The 26,369-nt window shown below is 41.4% G+C and overlaps 1 protein-coding gene across 7 annotated transcripts in view; it reads left to right on the top strand.

Annotated features, from left to right (window-relative positions):
- The window catches only part of KIAA0825 (KIAA0825 ortholog), a 419,242-nt gene extending 396,773 nt beyond the window's left edge, over positions 1–22,469 (top strand). For all 7 annotated transcript variants that reach the window (XM_005306902.5, XM_065550182.1, XM_065550179.1 and 4 more), the window contains one exon: positions 22,298–22,469. In XM_005306902.5, the coding sequence (XP_005306959.2) occupies positions 22,298–22,421 (124 nt within the window). In that variant the 3' untranslated portion in view covers positions 22,422–22,469. The remainder of the gene's footprint in view (positions 1–22,297) is intronic.
- Positions 22,470–26,369: the final 3,900 nt, after the last annotated feature.

The following is a 26,369-nucleotide window of genomic DNA, read 5'->3' as shown; positions in this document are numbered from 1 at the left end:
CAAATATTTATGGATAATGGGATGGTTCCTGCAAACCTGAGGAAATTTTCACTGAATTCAATGAGAGTTCCACACAAGCCTGGGATTGATCCTGCAAGCTCTCCACAAAGACCCGAGGGTGGCAAAAAATAATTTTGCTTCATTTTAACTTCATTTTGAATCAGTTGGGGAAAAAAAGACATTGTGAAATGGCTTCACTTGCCTTTTTCCCCTATTGAGATGTACAGATTATTTTAAAAGAACATTAGTACCATCTTCACAAGTGCCTCCTTCACTCTCCAAATGGCTAATAAAATTCCTTTATCATAATTATGTGCCAGCATAGGGACAGATTTGGTATCTTTGTGGGGGACAGACGACTCTTTTTACATTCCCACAACACTGCCTACTCATCTCAGAAAGAAGTTAATCTTCAACACTTCAGAGTTTGTATTACCGTGATTAGAAGCACTGATAAAATATGACCTAACCAGTTCATCTGTACTTTTCGTCTGGAATACTTCCTTAACTTCAGCACTCACATATGAAAAATATAGTCTTCTATAAACATCTTTACAGTGATGGATTTAGTTTATGGCCAAAAAATTGCATATTTTTGTTGTTTATCTTCTACCACTGTCATATTCCATTTATCAATTATTAAAGTGCACCATTCAGACAAACACTGGAAAATTATGGCAAAACAACTTAATTAAGAAAATTAGCAATAAAGATATATTTGCATAAACCATGTGGCTCAATTGCATAGCATATTTCCTGAAACATATAATCAAAGATTAATGGGAATTTAACTTGAATGCAAAACCCTTCTTTCATATCCTTCCCCACGTCCTTTGTCTTCTTGCCTTCTTACATTATGCTTAGCTGGAACTGGCTTGTGCTTGCTGTTTTCATCCAAATCCCTCTTAAAACTATAATGCTTCTGTAGACCCTTCCAATGATAACTCACCAAATTAAAAATAAATAAGCTTAAAAGCTTGCTCTGCTTGGAGTTTCACTATTTAACCAGTGTTATGATGTCTGAATGGTACTGTCTGTGTATGATTTAGATTAGGTGAGTTTAGGTGAGATTAGATTTAGAATTGTGTCTTCTACTTTGTTTGCCCAATATCAAGCATATTGTTTGACAAATAGTAATGATAATAAAATAGCTATGTAGAGGCCTGGAAATATGTATTCCATACTGTCCAAAGTACAGAAGTACAATTAAAATGTCATCATTTGCCAACAGTTACCACACAATGGGGTCTGAGATACCAGATTTTCCCTCTACTTACAATGTGAAATAACTATGGTCCGATTCTAAGTTTTTTGCCGCCCCAAGCAAAAAAAACAACAACAACCCCTCCTGGAATGCCGCCCCTGGAATTGTGCCGCCCCAAGCATGTGCTTGGTTTGCTGGTGCCTAAAGATGGTCCTGACTATGGTACTTGCTTGGAAACTGTAGAGAAAAGTTAAATTTTCAGTGGCAACAACTGTACTTCCATTTAATTCTTTAGTGTATTTTCACAATAAGATGCCATTACTAGATTCCTGTGTAAGGGCTGGATTAATAATGTGTGACAGATAATACAGATGTCAACAACATATTTATTTTACATTTTGTTGTCATAAATTACCGAATTCTAAACACAGAAGCTGATCAAAAGTGGCACACACCAATATACAGGCTGTCCTCAAGATTATATGAGCTAGGATTATGGAATGAATTGAAAGTACTAGGTATCAAACTGTTCTACAGCAATTTGAGAGAATAAGAAAGGGTCATCCTCAGAAAATGGAAATCCAAAATTTTACCAATTTACATAAAGGCCTAAACGGGGTTATCTAATACATCACTGTGAAAGTGTTTCTATGACGAGGTGCACAAAATTGGAAATATATAGCATTATTTGAAATCCTATAAAACGGTGGGTCTCAACCAGGGTGGAGGTACATCAACTCATCTAGATAGTTGCCTAGTTTTACAACAGGCTACATAAAAAGCACCAGCGAAGTCAGTACAAACTAACATTTCATACTGACAAAATGAGAAAGTAAGGAATTTCAGTAGTAGTGTGCTGTGACACTTTTGTATTTTTATGTCTGATTTTGTAAGCAAGTAGTTTTTAAGTGAGGTGAAACTTGGGGTATGCACAGGGGTGCTAGAACAATTTTTATAATGGGGTGCTGGTGATGGAAACCATGGATTTGGTGTTTGTTATAACTACTTCTAGCCATGGGGTGTGACATTACCCCAAGTTCCAGCACCACTGGATACGCAAGACAGATCAGACTTCTGAAAGGGGTACAGTAGTCAAGAACCACTGCTATAAAATACTTACATTAAAGCAGATCTTCACATGTGTTTATCACTTGTTTTGTTTTTTTAATATTGTGCTTTATAATCTTTGAAAAATATCAAGGCTTCTGTCTTTTAGAGTCTTCATGAAACCAACAAGTATGTTTAATAGCTCTATAGGCGTTTGGGTTAAAGAATGTTGTCTTGTATTTTACACCAATTCTATAAATTCTTACTCTGTCACAAATGACATTTGCTTTAAACAATTTTATATTTCCTTTAATCTTTATTTATTTTGACCAAGAGTATAAAATCATAAACAAAACAAAAATCAGAAACTGTTCCCAGATTAACTAATAAAATAATCTATTTTTAAATAATCTCCTTAATACATTCTAACATAAAGGATGTAAATCTGTGATAGGTAAAACCTGTGTTAGTTTAACTTCGAGTCAATTTTATCTGGATATAGACTCATAGACTTTTAAGGTCAGAAGCGACCATCGTGATCATCTAGTCTGACCTCCTGCACAATGCAGGCCACAGAATCTCACCCACCCACTCCTGTAACAAACCCCTAACCTATGCCTGAGTTATTGAAGTCCTCAAATCGTGGTTTAAAGACCTCAAGGTGCAGATAATCCTCCAGCAAGTGACCCATGCTCCACGCTGCAGAGGAAGGCGAAAAACCTCCAGGGCCTCTGCCAATCTGCCCTGGAGGAAAATTCCTTCCCGGCCCCAAATATGGCAATCAGTTAAACCCTGAGCATGTGGGCAAGACTCACCAGCCAGCACCCAGGAAAGAATTCTCTGTAGTAACTCAGATCCCACCCCATCTAACATCCCATCACAGACCATTGGGCATATTTACTTGCTAATAATCAAAGATCAATTAATTGCCAAAATTAGGCTATCCCATCCCCTCCATAAATTTATCAAGCTTAGTCTTGAAGCCAGAAATGTCTTTTGCCACCACTACTCCCCTTGGAAGGCTGTTCCAGAACTTCACTCCTCTAATGGTTAGAAACCTTCGTCTAATTTCAAGTCTAAACTTCCTAATGTCCATTTGTTCTTGTGTCCACATTGGTACTAAGCTTAAATAATTCCTCTCCCTCCCTGATATTTATCCCTCTGATATATTTATAAAGAGCAATCATATCTCCCCTCCGCCTTCTTTTGGTTAGGCTAAACAAGCCTAGCTCTTTGAGTCTCCTTCCATAAGACAGGTTTTCCATACCTCGGCTCATCCTAGTAGCCCTTCTCTGTACCTGTTCCAGTTTGAATTCATCCTTCTTAAACATGGGAGACCAGAACTGCACACAATATTCCAGATGAGGTCTCACCAGTGCCTTGTATAACAGTACTAACACATCCTTATCTTTACTGGAAATACCTCGCCTGATGCATCCCAAGACCGCATTAGCTTTTTTAACGGCCATATCACATTGGCGGCTCATAGTCATCCTGTGATCAACCAATACTCCGAGGTCCTTCTCCTCCTCTGTTACTTCCAACTGACGTGTCCCCAATTTATAACCAAAATTCTTGTTATTAATCCCTAAATGCATGACCTTGCACTTTTCACTATTAAATTTCATCCTATTACTATTACTCCTGTTTACAGATCTTCCTGTATGATATCCCGGTCCTTCTCTGTATTAGCAATACCTCCCAGCTTTGTGTCATCCACAAACTTTATTAGCACATTCCCACTTTTTGTGCCAAGGTCAGTAATAAAAAGATTAAATAAGATTGGTCCCAAAACCGATCCCTGAGGAACTCCACTAGTAACCTCCTTCCAGCCTGACAGTTCACCTTTCAGTATGACCCCTTGTAGTTTCCCCTTTAACCAGTTCCTTATCCACCTTTCAATTTTCATATTGATCCCCATCTTTTCCAATTTAGCTAATAATTCCCCATGTGGAACTGTATCAAATGCCTTACTGAAATCGAGGTAAATTAGATCCACTGCATTTCCTTTGTCTAAAAAAAATCTGTTACCTTCTCAAAGAAGGTGATCAGGTTGGTTTGGCATGATCTACCTTTTGTAAAACCATGTTGTATTTTGTCCCAATTACCATTGACCTCAATGTCCTTAACTACTTTCTCCTTCAAAATTTTTTCCAAGGCCTTGCATACTACAGATGTCAAACTAACAGGCCTATAGTTACTCTGATCACTTTTTTTCCCTTTCTTAGAAATAGGAACTATGTTAGCAATTCTCCAGTTGTACGGTACAACCCCTGAGTTTACTGATTCATTAAAAATTCTTGCTTCATGTGCCAGTTCCCTTAATATTCCTGGATGAAGATTATCTGGGCCCCCCGATTTAGTCCCATTAAGCTGTTCGAGTTTGGCTTCTACCTCGGATGTGGTAATATCTACCTCCATATCCTCATTCAAATTTGTCATCCTACCATTATCCCTAAGCTCCTCATTAGCCTCATTAAAGACTGAGGCAAAGTATTTGTTTAGATCAGAGGTCGGCAATGTTCGGCACGCGGCTCGCCAGGGTAAGTACCCTGGCGGGCCGGGCCAGTTTTATTTACCTGCTGACATGGCAGGTTCGGCTGATCGCGGCCCCCACTGGCCGCGGTTCACCATCCCGGGCCAATGGGGGCGGCGAGAAGCCGCGGCCAGCACATCGCTCGCCCACGCCGCTTCTCGCCGCCCCCATTGGCCCGGGATGGCGAACCACGGCCAGTGGAGGCCACGATCAGCCGAACGTGCCGCGTCAGCAGGTAAATAAAACTGGCCCGGCCCGCCAGGGTGCTTACCCTGGCGAGCCGCGTGCCGAACGTTGCCGACCCCTGGTTTAGATATTGGGCCATGCCTAGATTATCCTTAACCTCCACTCCATCCTCAGTGTTTAGCGGTCCCACTTCTTCTTTCTTTGTTTTCTTTTTATTTATATGGCTATAGAACCTTTTACTATTGGTTTTAATTCCCTTTTCAAGGTCCAACTCTACATGGCTTTTGGCCTTTCTCACTTATCCCTACATGTTCTGACCTCAATAAGGTAGCTTTCCTTGCTAATTCCTCCCATCTTCCACTCCTTGTAGGCTTTCTGCTTTTTCTTAATCACCTCTCTGAGATGCTTGCTCATCCAGCTTGGTCTACAACTCCTGCCTATGAATTTTTCCCCCTTTCTTGGGATGCAGGCTTCTGATAGTTTCTGCAACTTTGACTTGAAATAATTCCAGGCCTTCTCTGCCTTTAGATCCACAAGGTTCTTCAGTCCAATCCACTTCCCTAACTAATTTCCTTAATTCTTTAAAGTTAGCCCTTTTAAAATCAAGCTAGATGGAAGGATAAACAAAAATAGATCTGGGACTAGGGTTTTTAAACTGAATTAGTTCATGATCACTCGAACAAAGGTTGTCCCCTACAACCATTTCTTCTAGGAGGTCCTCACTACTCCTCCACTAGGACAGTCTATATCTGGGAAGTTAAAGTCTCCCATGATTACACAATTCCCATTAGTGTTTACTTCATTAAAAAGATTAAAGAAGTATCTATCCATATCCAAATTGGATCCCGGCGGTCTGTAGCACACCTAGTAGCTTTCTTTCCCAATGTGATTTTTGCCCAGACAGACTCTGTCTTATCCATTTCATCACTTCTTATTTCTTTACAGTCTATCTCATCATTGATATACAATGCTATTCCATCACCTTTGCCTTTATTTCTGTCTTTCCTAAACAGCACATAGCCTTCAATACCTGTACTCCAGTCATGACTACTATTCCACCACGTTTCTGTTATCTCTGTAATATCTGGTTTCACTTCCTGCACCAGTAGCTCTAGTTCCTCTATTTTGTTACCTAGACTCCTCGCATTAGTGTACAAACATCTTAATTTTTGCCATTTGGCTTCACTGACATTCTTTACCCGATTAGGCACAGACATTCTACTGCCAGTATCAGCTATTAGACTGGTATCTACACTACCCTTCCTCCTTACATCCATTCTCATACCCATGTCTGTATCCTTTCTTACTTTGTTTTCTTCCTTCTCAATGTTAAATTCCGGTGTGGAGATTACCTGGACATCTTCCAACCATCTCCCCCAAATTCCTAGTTTAAAGCTCTCTTAATCAGTTGTGCCAGCCTCCATCCTAGAAGTCTATTTCCCTCCTTACTCAGGTGAAGTCCATCCCGAGAGAACGGTCCTCTGTCCATGAATGCTTCCCAGTGGCCATACATCCCAAAGCCCTCTTTATAGCACCACTGCCTGAGCCATCTGTTGATCGCCATAATCTTGTCACACTTTTGTCGCCCTTCTCTAGGAACAGGCAGAATCCCACTGAAGATCATCTGAGCCTCGATTTCCTTAAGCATCTTCCCCAGCCTGGCATAGTCACCCTTGATATGTTCCAGCTAGAATCTAGCTGTATCATTTGTTCCCACATGAAGGACAATCAGCGGATTGTTTCCCACTCCCATTAGGATCCTTTTCAGCCTCAGGTCCACATCCCGTATCTTAGCACCCAGCAAACAGCACATCTTTCTGTTCTCTGGATCAGCTCTAGTTACAGGCCTGTCTATTCTTCTCAGTAAGGAGTCCCCAATCACGTAGACCCTGCCTTTTCCTGGTGATGGTGCGATTCTCCAGTCTATCCCCTGCTCCCTCTGGCTGCAAGTCCTCTCAATTTCTATTGTCCCTTGCTATCCTCCGCATCCTCCTGGGGCTCATATTTGGTGTTGTTATCTCCATTGACTCTTCTCCTCTTCCTATAGGACTAGCTGCTCTTCTCTTCTTCCTTGCCCTCTCGCCTTCAGCAACCACCTCCTGTGTCCCTTATTCATTTTCCAACTCTGCAAACCTGTTCCTGAGCTCTATTTCTCCTTCACTAGTCCGTCTTTTTCTCTGCCTGGTTCTCTTAGTCACATGCTTCCACTGTCCACTTTCCTCACCCAGCAGTCTCCCCTCAGAATTCTTTGGTCCTGCTTCGATCTGCAAGTCTGAGCTTTTTCCTTCAGCCTCCTCATGTCTTTGCTCCATCATCTGCTCGAACCCCCTTCTAAACTCAACCAGAGTTTTCACTTGCATCTCCAATCCTCGGATCTTTTCTTCCATCAGCTCTATCAGGCGGCACTTCATGCAGACGAAACTCTTTTCAGATACCCCCTCCAGGATCATGTACATGCCGCAGCTTCCACATCCAGTCATCCTCATTGTGTCTTCCACTGCTGCCTCTGTATCAGTCATAGCCTTCCCACCTAAAACCTGTTAGTCTGGGAAACACAAACCAAACCACCATCACCCACAGCAAAACAAACCCCCAGTGGGCACCAGAACACTGGCAGAACACCACCCACTCCCTTCACTAGTTTGTCTATTCCTCTGCCTAGCTCTTAATCTCCCCCGCAAACTCCCACTGAAACTCCCCTGTTTACAGCTCTGTTTGCTGGCTCCTGTGCCGCTGTCTATGGCATTGCCTGACTGGCTGGCTACCTTTATAGGACCCCTAAGCAGAGAAGCCCCATCCCCTAATCAGGGCTCAGCCTCTCTCCCAGCACACTGCCCCAACCAGCCTCCACACATATAAAACTACAAAATACAATACACAAAATACAAAAACCTTCTCCTCCAACAGAACTCCCACTGAAACTCCCGTTTACAGCTCTGTTTGCTGGCTCCTGTGCCACTGCAGCTGTCTATGCCGCTGCCTGACTGGCTGAATGTGATATGAATGTGTTTATGAGAATTTTGATATAATATGCTACGACTCTGGTATTAATTGCAAATGTTTCCTTGTTATCTGTAACAGACACTTAAATATAATACATATTATAGTTTCAAGTGTCTGCATAGGCGTATAGGTGCAATTTACATCTCTTCATCGCAATATTGCAAACAAAAGTCAAGAGATCAAATATGTCATCATGTATTAAATGTATGCACACTAAATTGCCATGCATGGGCTTTAAAAATACATTGTAAAATATTTATTTTGGGGTCATTGCAAAACCATTTACTGTCCCTTTAGCTTTTATAATTCAGTATAGCAGAGAGAGAGAAAATATGATGCGTGTTAGCCATGTATAGCTATACATAAGATGAAATATTGATACTCATCCTGCATAAGGGACATCGTGGGGAACTGCCCTAGGAGACCTGGGAAGGAACTGTGATTCAGAGTCAGACCATTAGCCAAAGCATTAAGTGTGTCTGGAAAAAGTCTTTGTCCCTGTTGCGGGGTAGCTCCACCCCATCAAGCAGGGGTCAGTTTGTGTGGGAACTGAAATAGAACTGTGATGGCCCAAATGGCCTAGACTCCCCAGCCACCACAGTAGTCCTAGCTCCCAACAGAGTGTGGCCTAATGGTCAGGGTCAGTGCAGCTGCCCTTTGGCAAGAGTCTGTGGCCTAGTGGCCAGAGTCAATGAGACTACCCTTTGTGGGAGGGCAGTGTAGCCTAGGGGCCAGAGTGGGGTGGGCCGTACCCAGGGGCGGCTCTATGTTTTTTTGCCACCCCAAGCACGGCAGTCAGGCAGCCTTCGGCGGCATGCCTGCGGGCGGTCCGCAGTCACGCGGATTCGGCAGCGTTTCTGCGGGTGATCTGCCGGTCCCGCGCCTTCGGCGTACCTGCCACCGAATTGCCGCCAAAGCCGCGGGACCGGCAGACCTCCCGCAGGCATGCCGCCGAAGGCCGCCTGACTGCTATCCTGACAGCGACTGGCAGGCCGCCCCCCGCGACTTGCCACCCCAGGCATGCACTTGCTGCGCTGGTGCCTGGAGCCACCCTTGAATGCTAGTCCTCCTGGGCTATTTCCTACCCATTCTTCTGTGGCAGGTACTCTCGGGGGTTCCACGGTCTCTCCTCCATCTCTGGCATCGGGTGGCTGGGGGTCGGCTGGCCTCTGCATCCTGGAGCACTGGCAGTCCCTCCCCAAGAACCCTGCACCACACCTCTGCTCCCTTCAGCAGTCAGCCCAGACTGAGCTGAGCTGGTCCCTTTTATATCCAGATTCCGACTGGAGCACACCCAGCAGGGATAAGGGGGCGTGGCCTTCTTGGCCCACGGAGAGTGATTAACCCCTGATAAACTAGTGCAGGATAAGTACATCCCATCACAGTCCCTCTCTGCTCACTTGCCTATGTGGGGAAACAGCAGTCCATGGAGCCTGCACTCCACTCCCCACCCCATGTCTTGGGTGACGATCTGGGTAGTCCACATCGGGTAAGACTCCACTGAGTTCAATGACTATTTGATCTGGCCACTGAAGCATTGTGCTGTATTCAGCAGAAAAAAACATGGATAGGATTATACTACATTAACTATATATCCAACATAAAGGAGAGGTGCATGTGAAGGAAATGTTAGATACTTTTCTTTGTTCAAGTGCACCCAGTAATGTGTCATCTAAGGGCATGTGGACACTGCCCCCCTGTTCAGACTATGTGTTGTGTGAATAGCCATGCATATAAAAGTGCTGCACTGTAGTTCCCCCATGTGGATGCTATTGATGTGAACTTAAAGGTCTTAAATTTGCACTAATGTAGTACAAACTACTCCCTTAGTTTGAACTGTAGGGCAATGTAGACATACTCTAAGTTTACATCAGTACCATCTCTATTTTTAAAACTTTACTTTGCTGTATCTGCTAAACATATTTTATAGCAATTAATATATTTTTACAAAATGTATGTCTGTGCAAAGTCTTCAGATCTGTAAGACTAAATTATCATTTCTTAAAGTTAATCACAAGTGCTTTTGAAAAATCCTAAGTAGGGACAAGCCACTCAGGAGTTATACCTTTTAATGTTACACAACGCTAATGTGAAAAGATTTTAAAACAGGACATTATTTAAAATACTGTATAATGAATACATTTTATTCACTAAGGCCCCAGTCCTTCAAGGGAGATCTTTGCAGGCAAACCTCTATGCTTATTTTCAGTCCTAAACTTGATACTTTTCTCCTTGCTGCCATCTCTGTTTATCGTGTGTTGAGGTTTCTGCAGTAACCTATGTACGTAGCTGAGATAATACCAGTCTCCTAGAGACTGATGTTTTCTGGTGGCAGAGGCATTGATTAACCATCTCTTTTGTCACTTTATTTCAAAAACTTACATTAAATAAACTTTTCAAAGGATTTGATTCCATTTTAAAGCTGCTAGACTCAAGTGAGCTTGAAATTTTGCTCAATTTGTTCTTCTAAGTCTAGTCATAAATCTTTAAAAAACATTGGTATTTCATAATATTTTCCTTTAAATTTAATATTTTTTTTAATTGCAGATTGACTATAAAATTGGCTTTACTACATTTACAGAACACTAACACTCATCTTATTATGGTAATGTGAGCTGCAAACAAAATATTGGATAATTGTATCATGAATTGGTTCAAACACCTCTAGTACCTTTTGGACTGTTGGTTTAATTTAATCTTACAAAATTCTAAGGCAACCCAAAATAAAATATGTGCCAACTATATATTTGAAAGTCTTCTCTAAAAGCCATATTGCTATTAATTTGAAATAACAGAGGTTGCAAGTTGGCTGTTCAGCTGATGGAGCCAGTATTTTGCAAGTAATTCATGATGGTAATTTCATTCACATTCACATTAGTTGACTAGCTACTGCATGGTTGAATTTGTGCCAGCTATTACTGCCAAAACAATTGTCATATATTTGTGATATGCTAGTGAAAACATTTTCCATTTTGGACAATTCTGGAGTTGTAAATGATGAATCCTTTCCTTCATTTGAACACAGAGGCATTATTTTCATCCTTTTTGGAAAAACAAACATAGATTCTTGCCTTGACTTCTGTTGTCCGTTAGGGTTTTTGTAATAACACTTTGAGCTTACACTAATGCAACTATTTGAGAAAGTGAAAAAGAGACCTGGTATCTCTCAAACCCATTTATAAATACTGTCAGGTAATGGCAAATTTAACCACATAATATATGGAAAACATTATATTTTTAACTTTTTTGAACTGGTTTAAAGACTTTACAAATTTTCAATGAAATGCACTGACAAGTATGAAGACAATACTTATAGAGAGAATCCCCTGATCTAGTGTTTTGGATAAGTTAAGCTTCCATTGGCATAGACTGCCATACTTCTATTTGTATTGTACCTCAAGCAGAACTATTTTAAATGTTTTCTGGTAGCATTTTTAGTTGCATTCTTTCTGAGCAGACAACTCTTCTACTTAAAAATATTCAACAAATCATATTAATTAAAATGAATCAATCAGACAAGTTAAGTGGTGTTTCAGAATGACTCTAAGTGCCATAAATTCAAATTAATGATTGCACTACTTCTTCCTGGGTTTGAAGAGGCTCCTTGATGCATTAGGGGAAGAAGAAAAAGACAGCCACCCGTTTAAGAGCATTTATCTGGGTAGCTTGCACAAGTAACTGCACAGACTACTTACGTGGCCAGATGTTATAATCATATCATAAATCTGAGGATGAAGCAGGCAATCATAATAGTCATTCACAGTAGCTAATATTAATACTTCACTGTGCTGAAATGTGGCAGTAAAGTCATGTCTAAATGGGATAATAACACATTAATTATTGCAAAACTTTGTTCATGGACATGCACCTTATATCGGTCTATTGAGAGTATATTTAATTGCTTTTGGTAAAGTGTTTCTTACTTGAGTAATTGAGGAACTATGTGCTGTGTGAGATTTGACCACACTGCAATTTAAGTGGGGGTGACCTGTGACCTTTAAGGGTAGGGGGAAAAGAGAGGCACAGACGCTGCTGGAAAAGACCTGGCACTTTGGTGGCTGGTCCCGGGGCGGAAGGACCCCCTGCCGCGGGTCTTCGGGGCACTTCGGCGGCAGGTCCCGGAGCGGAGGGACCCCCGCTGCCAAATTGCCACCAAAGACCTGGAGCGGAAGAAGCTCCGGGGGCCCGGGCCCCGCGAGAGTTTTCCGGGACCCTGGAGCGAGTGAAGGACCCCGCTTCAGGGGCCCCGAAAAACTCTTGTGGGGGCCCCTGTGGGGCCCGGGGCCTGGGGCAAATTGCCCCACTTGTCTCCCCCCCTCCCCCCGGGGCAGCCCTGATCCAAAGTCTCCAGTCCTTCTGGGGCATTGATTGTGTGAATATCAACCATCATGATTTCAGACAAACATTAAGCCTCCTAATCCTGTTGATGGTTATATTGGTTGTTCCTTTCAGTGATCTGTCATAGAAAGGAATGCCCAGTGATTAAAGGAGAAATGCATGCTGGTGACCAACAGATTATGAAAGAATGCAAAAATGGGTTATATCCTGAAATAACTTTTAAAGTATTAAAACACCTTTTTGATCTGAGCACTTAGCCAGTTTTCAGGGGGTTGTGAATTGTTTCTGTTAGGAACAGAAATTGATGATGGAGTCAAGTATTTCTTTGGTGTGATCCTGTTTATTTACGAAAAATGTACACCAAGTCCTGTTTCCCTATTTGCTCAGAGTTCCAAGCCTTTTTCCAGCCAGCACTTTACCCAGAATGTTCTCTTAGGTCATGTCTACACTACCTCTTAAGTTGGCAAAACTTTTGTCGCTCAGAGGTGTGAAAAAACACCCCAGTGAGCCTCATACATTTTGCCGGCATAAGCCCTCGTGTGCACAGTGCTATGTCAGTGGGAGATGCTCTCCCACCAACATAGCTACCTCCACTGGTTGCGCTGGTTTTGTTATGTCGACAGGAGAGCTCTCTTACATCAGCATAACGCGGCTACACAAGTGATCTTACAGCAACGCAGTTATATGGGTACAGCTGTGCTGCTGGAAGCTTGACATGGCCTTAGCTTTTCTTGGGTGACACTGGTGTTTCTCCAGCCATCGTGGCTTCTTTGCTTCTCTGATATTTCTGCTGTTTCTTTGCCACCCACACAAATACACAGCTGCAACCATATCAGTCCCATTCTTGTGTTTATCGGACCCTTGAGAAACCGTATGGCTCAGCCACTGCCCAGACTTACATGCAGTCAAGTCACTGGGCAGTAGTTTTCCATTGTTTCAGCTATTATTAAACAAAAGAGCATTTAATTTTTCCCTCTTGTAGCTTGAATGGAAAGTGGCTTCCCCACCTGGCAGTTTCAATGGAATGGTGTAATTGCCCAGCCCCCAACATAATATAAAGTGTTTGTATAATATTTGCAGGAGGGAGGGGAAGCTTGTATTTGAGCCGTTTGATCTGAGCACAGAGGACTAAATTTTGATTTTACTTGCACTGATTAGCATAACTCCCCTTAAATCAAATTATTTCAGATTTACACCAGTGTTACTGAGATCCAGATCCACAGTCTGACCCAGAATCTTTAGTAAAACATAAACAACACAAACTACTCTAGCTTCTGAGACCTGCCTATTATTGCATTAGTGCTGCTTTTAGTGCTAATGGTCTTGTTCTCATTGAGAGTTGCCATGACCATATGTCCTGTGATCAACGAAATTATAATATGGATTACCTACCTGGACTTGTCTTTATTATAAAAACTATTTCTGTTGGGACTCTTTGATCCTATGCCTAGGCTAAATTATTATAAAGATTTGTGCAATATTGTCATACTAGCTACAAATATGTTACTCTCAGAAAAGAACTACCTCCAACCCCAATTACATTGGAAAGGATTTAAAGACACTGGTTCATTCTATCTATGGATAAATGTCCCTTGCCCCTAAATAATAAGTATCAGGAGCTTGATTCTCCTCTTGCTTACATAGGTTTTATATCAGTATAACGTAGACAGGTGTAAAATTGAAGTGCAGGATCAGCAATCAGGACTTTATTGTCTGGTAGGTTTTGATAACTGTTTTGGACAAGACTGGAGAGTATGCTCCCCAAAACAACAAAGAGGAGGAAAAGAGATGTTTCATTCCTGTTTGAAAGATGGTTTTAATGCTGCTGTCATTTTTGTTATCTTATTACCGTAGTTATATTTTAGGCATCTACTGCCTTATGCGGGCATTATTTTAATCTAAATAAATAAAAATATATAAAATATTATTGGATGCTTACCATTTTATAATTGCTGATATAAACTGTGTGAATTCAGTGTACCATTGGATGCTTACCATTTTATAATTGCTGATATAAACTGTGTGAATTCAGTGTACCATAAAGAATATGTATTGGTTAATTTTGAGTGAGAACTACTCAACTCAGTCAGTTTGTCCACTTAATTTCATTTTCTATTAGGTATTCTTATTATTTCCTGGGACATTTCAATGCCAGAGTCGGATGGGACTCCCAACTGTGGAGCAGCACAATAGGCAAAGAAGGGATGGTAAACCCCAATGGTATTCTCTTCAACAAACGTGTGGAGCATGACCTGCTCATCACAAATACCATCTCTAGGCACAGTAACAAATTTAAGACCACCTGGAAATATCCTGGGTCCAAATACTGGCACCTCCTTCACTATGTTATAGTCAGAGCTCAAGATCACGCTGATGTCTGAATAACACAAGCCATGAGAGGTACAGATCACTGTTGGACAGACCATCTATTAGTAAGATCAATCATGTACCTGCAGCTCACTCCACCACACCGCAAACACCCAAAGACTAAGTGAAGGTGGTACAACGTCAAAGCACTTCAGGACCAAGCCAGCTGCAAGATGCTCCAGCAACAGCTTCTGAGAAACTCTCTAACTTGCCTGATAACATCATTGACATTCAAGAGCACTGGGATCAACTTAAAAATACCATTCACAGTGCATGTGCTGAAACTATAGGCTATTACACTCATTGGCACCAAGATTGGTTTGATTAAAACAACGAGAAAATCCTAGCATTAATTCAACAGAAAAGAACTGCATTCTGTAACTGGCAAAATGATTCCTCTAACCAATGAAAACATGAGGCTTATCACCTGCTGAAAGCCAAAGTCCAAAAGAAGCTACATGACATTAAAAACAAGTGGTGGCAAGAGAAGGCTTCTGACATCCTGGGTTTCGTATACCAGGATAACATGAGAAGCTTCTTTCAAGCTACAAAAACTATATATGGGCCAAGCTCCAAAGGCCCAACCCCTTTACATTCCCAGGATGGCCCCACCCTCCTTAAGGACAATGCAGCCATTAAACAATGCTGGAAGGAACACTTTGAGAGCCTACTAAACCACAAATTCATGGTCTCTGAAGACACCATCGAGTCTATTCCACAATGCTCAGCAATGGAACACCTTGCTGATCCCCCATCTTCTGAGGAAGTCTGACATGCCATCACCCAGACAAAAAATCACAATGCACCAGGCCCAGATAGCATCCCAGCTGAGATTTTTTAAACATGGTGGAACAATGCTCCAACACAAACTTTGCCAACTCTGGACCTCTGAAGAAATTCCACCTGACTTTAAGAATGTCAACATTGTTACAATATTCAAGAAAGGGGACAAATCTTTGTGCGAGAACTATAGAGGTATTGCCCTCCTTTCCATCGCAGGGAAGATCCTTGCCCAGATCCTACTAAACCACCTTCTACCCCTTGCAGAGGAACTCCTCCCCAAATCACAGTGTGGCTTCAGACCATCCCAAGGCACAACTGACATGATCTTCGTGGCGTGACAGATTCAAGAGAAGTGCAGAGAGCAACACCATGAACTGTTTATGGCATTCATCGACCTAACCAAGGCCTTCAACTCTATCAGTTGCGATGCCTTATGGAAGATACTGTGTAGGTTTGGCTCTTCACAGAAATTCATTTCCATCATCAGACTACTCCATAATGGGATGAATGCCACCTTTCTGTGCAACAGCTCAGAGACTGAACCATTCATCATTCACACTGGTGTCAAGCAGGGCTGGGTCATTGGTCCAACACTCTTCTCCATTTACCTTGTCGTGATCCGATTCTCATCCTTGACCACCTTCCTGATGGAATCGGGATTGAGTATCGTATGGATGGCGAACTCCTCAATCTCTGACATCTCCAAACAAAATCTAAGATCACGAGATTTGGCATCACTGACCTTCAGTATGCAGATGAATGCGTCATTCTCGCACACACAGAGGCCGACCTACAAAGCACCCTAAATCTTTTTGCAAATGCCTATCAAAGCCTGGGTCTCTCTCTCAACATTGGGAAAACCAAGGTACTCTATTAGCTCTCACCTGCACAAACTACTCTTCATACTCCACAAGTCACCATCGGTGGAGAACCCCTGGAAAATTTTCCATACATTGACAGCCACCTCTCCCAAAGAGCGAGCATTGACATGGAAATTTAATATAGGATCCGCTGTGCCTGTACATCCTTTGGAAGACTACTCAAACGAGTCTTTAATGATAGGGATCTGCAAACAGACACCAAGAACTTGGTTTACAAGGCAGTTGTCATCTCCACCCTTCTATATGGATGTCAGACCTGGGTAACCTACAGATGACATCTCAAGTGGCTGGAGTGGTTCCAGCAGCACTGCCTCAGGAGGAGTCTCAGGATCAGCTGGGAAGACTGATGTATTAACATCAGCGTTCTCTCTGCAGTGAACATCACAATACAGAGGCGCAGGTCATGAAACACCAACTCCACTGGGCTGGCTACTGTGTACGTATGCCTGACACTCGCCTCCCGAAGCAAGTACTCTTCTCTCAGGTTAGTAAGGGAAGAAGGGCTCACGGAGGGCAGCGGAAGCCCTTCAAAGACATATTGAAAGTACACCTTAAAAAGGGAGGCATCAACCCAACAAACTGGGAGGACTTGGCGCGGAACAGGACATAGTGTGCGCCACACCATACACCAAGCCACAGCCCACTTTGAGGAGAACAGATGTGCTCATGAGACAGAGAAGTGACAAAGGAGGAAAGAAAGGGCACAACAGTCCAGCCAACAACTGTGTCTCCTCCAAGATTACACCTGTCACTTCTGTGGGAAAATCTGCAGGTCACGAATTGGGCTCCTCAGCCACTTAAAAACCCACCGATGAACCCTCTTGGCAGACATCATCCTCACATTGAGGGATAGCCGAAGAAGATTCTTATTGTTCTTGTCGCCCATGTAAATGGATAGTATTGTCTCATTATAAAAATATATTCCCACAAACAAAAACTTAGTTAAAGCTTGTTAGGATTGCTTGTGTGCAAAATATGCCCATATAACCTCTTAAAAGCAAGGCTACCTGTAACACTCACACTTCACATTAGTCACTCTCAGAGCCTGACCTTCATCAGAGGTTGGTAGTCTCCAGTGGAGCTGAAAAGTTTTGGTTCTGTTGAGATCCAGATGAGGATTGTCTCTACCCCATCAGGAGCTTGAGACGAGGACCCCATTGTTCAAGGACTATATAAAACCTGCTTCCAAGAGGTTTGGCCAGATTTTTAAAGATATTTAGGCATTGTCTAACTGATTTAAGAGCCTAAATCTCATTTTCAAAATTGATTTAGGCACTTAGGAGCCTAAATCCCACTGACTGTCATTGGTTCCCATTGATTTTCATCTTCCTCCGCAGCTCATGGGTTGCAGTCATGGAGCAGCTGAAGAGCCTTTTTGAATCCCCCCACTTGCATTAGCTAGACCATCGTCAGAGTTAGTCAATCCATAGCAGACCTCGTTTACACAAGAAGAAAGGGGCACTAATCACCTTTCAGGATTTGGCCCAAACTGACTTTCAGAATTATGGCCAAGATTTTCAAAATTTGATGTCTAAAGTGAGGTTCCTAAATCCACGTTTAGGCATCCAAACAATTGATAATTAGAGTTAATGGGAGCTGCAGGTGCTCAGCAGTGCTGAAAATCAGGCCAAACTTTAGGCACACAGTATTGAAAATTCCTGCGTCCTCCAATGTCACTAACTATTAAATGTTTAGTTACACTAAGAGGTATCAGTAATCATCACTGGGTTTCAATGTTTTCAAATATTTCATGTGCATAAAATTTAGTTAAATTATCTTAAATATGTACATTTAACAATGAAACAAAGAGATAGAAGGTGCACAATCTCAGTGACTAAAACCAGTCATTAAAATGTTTATTTAGATAGTATTTGTTTTATTCCTAATTTGTAATTAGTGTTGCACCTTTTCAAACCTGAGCAGCTAGTCAAACTTCAGAGCCCTGTGACGTTCCAATTGAAAGTAGAAATTGATGGAGTCTAGTATTTTCTTTGAGGCAATTTTATTATATACAAGGAATATACAAAGTCCTGCTTCTCCAAACACAGAGATGTGTTCCCTTAACTCAGTGGTTCACAATCTTTTTTCATTTGTTGATCCCTAAAAAATTTCAAATGGAAATCTTAGACATAGTCTGTTGGATCCCCAGGGGTCCGGGGACTACAGGTTGAGAACCTTAATTATCTCTTAGCTGTCTTAAATGAAGGATGCATTCATACATCAGTTTGAATGAAGTTTTAACTCAATTAATAACAAGGTTTCATCCAGCTCATAACATTATTTACACAATAATCATTTTGCTGAGTATTTGTAAAGTATTAAATCACGATCGAACCTGGGGCGTCGAGAGCTTAGTGCACGAGTCTCTACTGCATAAGCTAAAAGCTAACTGACTATTAGCTAAGGCTATAGAGCAGACTCAATCTCTTTCTCTCTCTCTAAGTGGTCTCTGTGCCCAGGGCCGGCTCTGGCTTTTTGGCTGCCTCAAGCAAAAAAAATAAATAAATAAAAAGCGGGGCAGCCAGAACGGCAAAGCAAAAAAAACAACAACCTGCGCGGCCAGAGCCAGGGTGCAGGGGGACTCCCTGCTCTTCAGATGTGCCCCAGCTAGCGGGGGGAGGGGAAGAGAGTGCGGGGGGAGAGAGAGAGAAGGGGGGCGGCCAGGGCTTCAGCGGGGCTCTGTCACGCTGCCCCTCCCGCCACGCCCCCTGCTGCCTGCCGGGAGGGCTCTGCGCCACTCCGGTCGGCTGGGAGGGAAGGACGCGGACTGCCCTGCCGGGCTTGCTGCAGGGCGCTCCCGTCCTCCGTGCCGCCGCCCCCTACAGGGCGGCCGGAGCGGAACAAAAAACAAACAAACAAACAAACAAAAAAGCGGTTGTGCCACCCTAGGATTGGGCGGAATGCCGCCTCATACAATCTGCCGCCCCAAGCACCAGCTTGCTCAGCTGGTGCCTGGAGCCGGCCCTGTCTGTGCCACTAGATGGGACAGAACACCACACCCAGGAGATGTGTGGGTTACATACAGATGCAAAAAAGAACAAACATCAGACAGCTTTTTATGTTTTGCTTTTTCTTAGAGAGAGTTAGCCTTATTTCTTTGGCAGTTTAATTAGTCAATATCCTGCTTAATCAAGAATCAATTAATGGTTTTATTAACAGCTAGAATCTGTTTTGACACTGATAAATAAAACATTGCACAATCTGTAAAATGCAAAAGTATTTTTTCTGCATTTTACAGTTTTTGTAATTTGTTTTGCCTTTGTATGTGGTGGTAATCAATAGAACGTATATTTTATTTATTGGCATTTCTATAGACCTCATCACAGCAGTATTTCAGCATCTTATAAATAATGAATGAAACATCACAACTCCTTATGATGAAATATATTATTATATAGGTGGGGAAAAGGAGGCACACAGCGATTAAGTGGTTTACCAAGTTTACATAGAGTCTGTGGTAATACTGGGAATATTATCTAGCTCTCCTGAGTCTCTATCATGTACCTTAGCCACAAGACCATCCTTCCTTCGAGGGTAAGGATAATTTGGCAATGGTTGTCTTTTTTATACAGAATTCTGAAAGGTATATGTTAAACTTGGTTTTATTGGATTACTAATTATGGAAGTCTTTACCACTAATGCTTCAGAAAACACTTTGAAAAACTTTGTTTTGAAACAGTTATTCATATGTGTATTGTTTACCCATTTTTACTAATGACTTTGCATGATATCAGGATCTTTGCTTAGAGGGTCAACTACTCCTGCTGTCCATGAGATCCTGAGATCTAAGATCTCCTGCACGGTTTCTCTAGATTTTACTATGTTCACTAGACCTTACATTTTTATTTTAAAAATGAAATTTCTAATCCTCTCTGGCAGTAAAGATACATCTTCACAATGCATATCAATGCACTGCTGTCATTTTGTATCAGTCTGCCCTCAGATATGCACGTGCAACTCTCATTGAAGTCAATGGGACTTTCAGATAAATATTGTATCTTTTTACAGAGGACAGAGTGGACTAGTGTAGACAGTATTTATTAGCAGTCAGGAAATCTGAGTTCTCTTCCAAGTACAGACATTGATTCTCTGTGTGACCTTCAGCACTGAAATTCTCTATACCTCAGTTTTCCCATGTGTAAAAAGTGGTGATAATGTTATTTACCTACCTTTGTCAAGTGTTTTGAGATTACATTATAGGCTCTTTGGTGCAGGGACTGTCATTACATTGTTTATTTGTACAGTGCCTAGCACATGATTCATGATTGGGGGCCCCTAGATGCTGTCATAATACAAATAATAAATAATAGTCTGTGGATGAAAAGTGTTGAGTAAGTGCTAAGTCATTATATTACTACAGCCAATCAGACAGAAACTGAAAAGGAGAAGTTTGAATTTCCTGTATTCACCTCAGTAGAAATGCTGGGGGGAGAGCATGGAGAGGTCACCATTTTGCTACTGATATCATACCAGAAACATTTAGGAATTGAATCTATCATTACTTATATGGCATTGCAAATGGATGTGGCACTACAGTAAAATAGACTAAATAGAGTCCATGGTCCAAACAACTTATTCTAAAAGCACAACTTGTTACAACAAAGACAGAGGGCCTTATTCCATTCTTACATACATCAGCGTAAATCGGGAATAACTACCCTCATGTCAGTGTAGTTCAGCATAAAATTGGTGTACATGAAAACAGAATCAGGCCCAGAATGAGATGTAATGCTATAGTGTTAGCGGAACAGGTAGGCCTTCAGAAGATTTTTGGAGGAAGAGGGGTTCCCAGTGCAGTTGAGTGCTATAGTCATGACATTTATTGGAAAGGTTTTCAGTAGGTCTGTAGAAACTATTAAATACTCTTGATCTTGATAATGGAGATGTTTGTTGCTGTTCTTAGAAGTGAAAGTAAAATGGTGTTTACATTGTTATCACATTTTAAAAAAACCTGTTTCTGTGGAGTGGTTTGTGGGACTTTAGTAAAACTTTGCCCCATCATCAGCAAATTCAATTCTGCTTAATAAACTAATAAATATGTTTGAATGTCCTTCCTTGTGGTTTACAATAACTGATGTTGAATTATGATTGGTGCTAAATAAAAATAACTATCTGCACAGTCATTCCCTGCAGATGTTCCTAATAATGATATGAAAGGTAATATTATAAAATATGAATAATATTTCTTAAAATAAGCCTATGTATCACTGATAATAAAAACATACATACACAGAGAGTATGTAGTAAAAAGAGATGCATACATGTAATTAAAATATATGTTTATTTTCTATCTAGGGTGCTCTGTTGTTCACCAAGGATCCAATCCCAATTCCTTTTGTAGTCAATGACAGTTTTGCATTAATTTTAATGGGGGTAGCTAATGGTAGGTTAGAGTGAGCATCCATATGAGGGAAAGGGAAGATGCTTGTGTCACTTCTAGAGGTGACAGTGTATGTGACATTTTCAAAAAACTAAGCCATTTTGTAAGGCAGCTCTTTAAATTCATTTGTACCACTTTAACGGTATGATGACCTGCCACACTGTTCATGAATAGGGAATCCTGTGCTATCTGATTTTCACTTTAAAGTAATTAACTCTGGGAAGTTTATGCCAACCTCCATCTCAAAAACACATGCTAGCTGCTCCACCTCTCGCTGTCAGTTTTGCACTGCTTCTGGTCAATTTGCTATTAAGGTGTGATACAAAACTGAAAGGGAAAATGCTGGGGCATAGACATAGGAGGAAGCGTGTCAGAGATTTGGCAGTTTAAATGCCAGAAGGCTTGCATAGGGTGTGATTTTTCTGTTCATATGTACTGTGGTTTAGAAATTTCAGTTAACACAATACATTTGGCAATAAACACATGGTGTCTACGTTGAATTTTTTTATCAGTTTGTTTAATGACTGATTTGAAAAATACAAGGGAACTAACAAAAGTATATTTTCTTTCAGATGGGAGATGAAAGAAGATGGAGCTCTGGAAGAGGAAGAAAAAGCTATGGTGGAACACCTAAAAAAAGTTTATTTCATACAGACCCCTCTTGCCTCAGAAGATAAAGAAGAACTGTCACCTTGAAAAGAGTTTGTGTAGCACTTTCTGCTGAATTAAACATTATTACAATAATTGTTTAGTGATAACTGAAAAAAAATCCCTCTTATGCATACATTAAATGGCTAGAAAGCTAGGGAACTTGTATCTTGATGAGTAGCAGTTAGAAACTAAAGGATGTTGCTCTATTATTGCCTAGTCACCTCCTTAAAACAGCAACTGTTACGTGTGTGGTAGCCAAGAATAACGTGAAAATGCTGTGTTACACCTTGGTGCAGTGGAGACAAGAAGCTGAAGGCCAAATGAGAAACTGGTTTTAAAGCATAAACACCACCGCATTATAAATAATACTACTTTGGACATTTTCCAGCCTAAGTTTGCCAGTATATTATAGATGCCGTGTGGGGGTCCAAATGTATCTAACCCTATGTGGGTGTGCCGGACGATAGAGGTCAGAGCTCAGGAAGCCTCTTCCCTAGTTCCATCCAAATGCAGCCTTATGAAGGACTGCTCAGGTTAGTGGTGATAGGCTCCCCAAAGAAGGGGAAGATTCCGAAGGCTATGCCATGGACCTGGCCTCTCACCTCAGCACCCAACTTTTTGTGTGGAGTGCAGCGGATACATCCTGTCCCTTGTGAGCAACTGTAGCAGAGGCTGCTTTAGTGGGTGCTTCCTCAGAGAAATTGTGCCTGCCTCAGGCATACTGCTCTCACTGAGGCGGAGCATCTCCTCATTCACCATGCCATGGGGCTTAGACTTAAAAGCACATTGCTCCCAACATCTTTAAAGTTAAAAATGCTTTAAAAAGCTTTAAAATGCATGCTTTTATTGAAAACAAAACAGTTCAAGTGCAGACAATGCTCCAAGAACCATCTTAACAGTGAACTGAGAAATGAAAAAATCTATTTTTCCATCCACTGCTTCTTTCTAAAGTATAATTAAGTCCCATTTTCAATGATAACCCCTGTACAGCTGTGTTATCTGATATTCAGATCTATCACAGTCAAAATTTGTATTTTCACCTGAAATTCTCCTTCAAGAAAACCAGTTTTTAAAAGCTTTTTAGATGTCCCTGAGGCTGTTGTTTGTTGGCTGCAAGGAAGAGCTCATGAACATTCCTCTATTGTAAAAAAGCCAGACTTGTTTTATATTTACTTTTTTGCATTGGAGTTCTCGTTTCCCTTACTTTGCTGGAGGATATTGACAAGAGCTTAGTAGGGCTGTGACCTGAGCTGTAGCTCTCCCTGCTCCATTTCCTAGGCAGGGGGAGCTAGTTCTTACAATCAGCACACAATGGGTCTGAATTTCCTCTCAGAGGAGTTTATTGGTATAACTCCATTGAGTTGAACAGAATTACTCCTGATTTACAATGATATAAACAAATGGAGAGTTGGACCCACTGTGACCTCTCTTTTCCAAAGGACCTTGGTAAGATCACTTTAAGACCTAAATAGTGATGCTGCATGAGATGCTAATCTAATCCAATCTCCCCTGACTGGTCATTTTTCTAATGTAGATCAGACATTAGACCATTTCAAATGCATCTCATAGTCTTCCAAAGATCTTGCCTGGGTCTACCAGCAAAGAGAGGGAAATGAGGCACTGATATTTCTAAAGTGTTAAAAATAAAAATGAAAAAGCAGCCTTTTTTAACCTTGAGACCGTCATTATACATCATAAAGAAATGCTGGAGGGTAAAAACAATTTTTCCCTGCTTTGGATTTCACTTTTAAACCACAACTAAGCTTTTAAAGCTTGAAACATGGATAGCGGGATTCCCTAAAATGGTAGATGCAATATGCTGGCAAATGAGGCAGACATGCTCCTAGCCATATTAATAATATGTCAAGTGGGTGGAGGTCAATCAGCATACTTGGATTAGTCTGTCCTATTCTGTCAAAATTTATTTTACTGTGTAGAATATCTAATTAATTTGTTATTGTAAGTCATACAAAATAAGGGCTTGTCTACACAGGGAAATTGACTGAAATAGCTATTCCACAATAGCTCCCCATGTGATGCTTTTATTCCATAATAAGAGTGCCTTTTTCTGATAAACTTTGGAAGTAGATTAAGGTAAACTGGAAAAAGGCACTCTTATTCCTGAGTAAGAGTATCCACACGGGGAAGTTACACTGGAGTAGGTATAATGCTTTAAATTGACACCCTTCCTTATTCCAAAATAAATGTGTGGGCAAGCCTTAAGAAATATTATTCTCAATACCTCCCTGCAAAAGTTCACTCAATAGCAACCCAGTGGAAAACTCTGGGATAGTTACATCTTCCATAGTAGGTGTATATATATATATTTAATCTTTACAAAGTAAAGCTAAAGAGACGGAATCAGCAGTCTGAATAAAGTCTGAAAATGTTCATAATATTTTACTCAGATGTTTTTCTTATGAAAATCTACTCTGTCTTCATAAACCTAAGAGTCCAAACTAATTCATATTTGAAGCTGAAGTTTTCCCTAAATCATTAGTGAGGAATGCATAGTCCATATGAAGTGTTTCTTCTCACTGACTCTCAAGATGTAATGGGGGGAAAAGCAACAAGGGGAAATATCTTGTCCTGAGCAGGCACTTTTGCAACATGCTGTGTTTGTTGAATGGAATTAAGTCTGAATAAGAGCAATGGAGGTTTATAATGATGATTGCTAAATGGAATACCATTGATTTGTCAGAAAGACTGTTTATTTTATACTAAGTACATTTCTTGAGGGTTAGCTCAGTGGTTTGAGCATTGGCCTGCTAAACCTAGGGTTGTGAGCTCAATCCTTGAGAGGGCCACTTAGGGATCTGGGGCAAAATCAGTACTTGGTCCTGCTAGTGAAGGCAGGGGGCTGGACTCAATGACCTTTCAGGGTCTCTTCCAGTTCTATAAGATAGGTATATCTCCATATATTATACTTAAAAGAGGCTGCTTATTTTTACATCTGTTTCACCTCTATCTAAAATTAAGAATATTTGTACAACAGGACCCTGCTTTCCTTAACTTCCCCCCATAAAACAGTGTCTGTACACTACACTTAAAGTTCAGTTATCTCTAGAAATTACTTTCATTTTTAAAAGTGACATAGTCATACTCTTATAACTATTTGCTCCCTTAATTTATATACTAGCTCTTCTCATATGCTTGTTGATCCAAGACTGTCTTTCACATATTTACACCTATTCTTAGTTCAGAAAAGCTAGGAGGTGAAATATAGAGATTTTAGCAGAGTAAATTCACAAAAAAAGGAAGATATAATTGTGAAAGATATAGGAGTTTAAGGGCCAGATTCACTCGGGTGGTAATTCACTGGTGTAATCTGACCCCATAGCCATGCTAATTTTCCTTGAAAGACCACCAAGTGTAAGGATGTCACAGGTGGCACTGGTCCTCTAAGAGGGAAGAGGCTAGTGCACCTCTGTCTGGTCAGTGGCCCTGGGCCCTAGAGGGAGGGAGATTGGATGAGTCAGATGTGAAAGTCAGTCAGGAGTGGGGCAGAGAGAGAGCAAGAGAAAGCACTTAAATGTGGGACTCTCGCTGCCTGAAAGAGAAGCTGCCGAGAGCAGAATGCTCTGCAGAGGCTCACTGGGACTAGGGAGACAGGGAGAAGCCTGGGTGGTGGAAGGAGGAGACTATGGAGCAAGAGGAAGGCCCAGGGGAGTGCCACTGTGCTGTACATGCGGCATGGAGCTGGGGAAAAAACAGGGAGGGACATGAGACTGTGATTAAGCCCAGGGTGCGTGGATATTGTTTGCACTGTTGCTTTGTTTGCACTTTTGAACTCTAGAAGGGGACTCTGGGGTAAGCCTGAGAGCCCACCAGTCTGAAGGATGACTGAGACTGATGAAGAGCCTGGAGTCACAGAAGGAAGTGGAGCTTGAACCTTTTGAATTATGTTATTGAACTTTATTTGGGGATTTGTGGTGTCCATATTAATCAGTTACCTAATGACCTAGGTGTTATTACCCGAAGAGAAAGTTGGAG

This window comes from Chrysemys picta, chromosome 6 (assembly GCF_011386835.1).
Source record: "Chrysemys picta bellii isolate R12L10 chromosome 6, ASM1138683v2, whole genome shotgun sequence".
Lineage (NCBI taxonomy): Eukaryota > Metazoa > Chordata > Testudines > Emydidae > Chrysemys > Chrysemys picta.
Note: the sequence above shows the minus strand (reverse complement) of the source record. Positions and strands in the feature narration are given on the sequence as shown.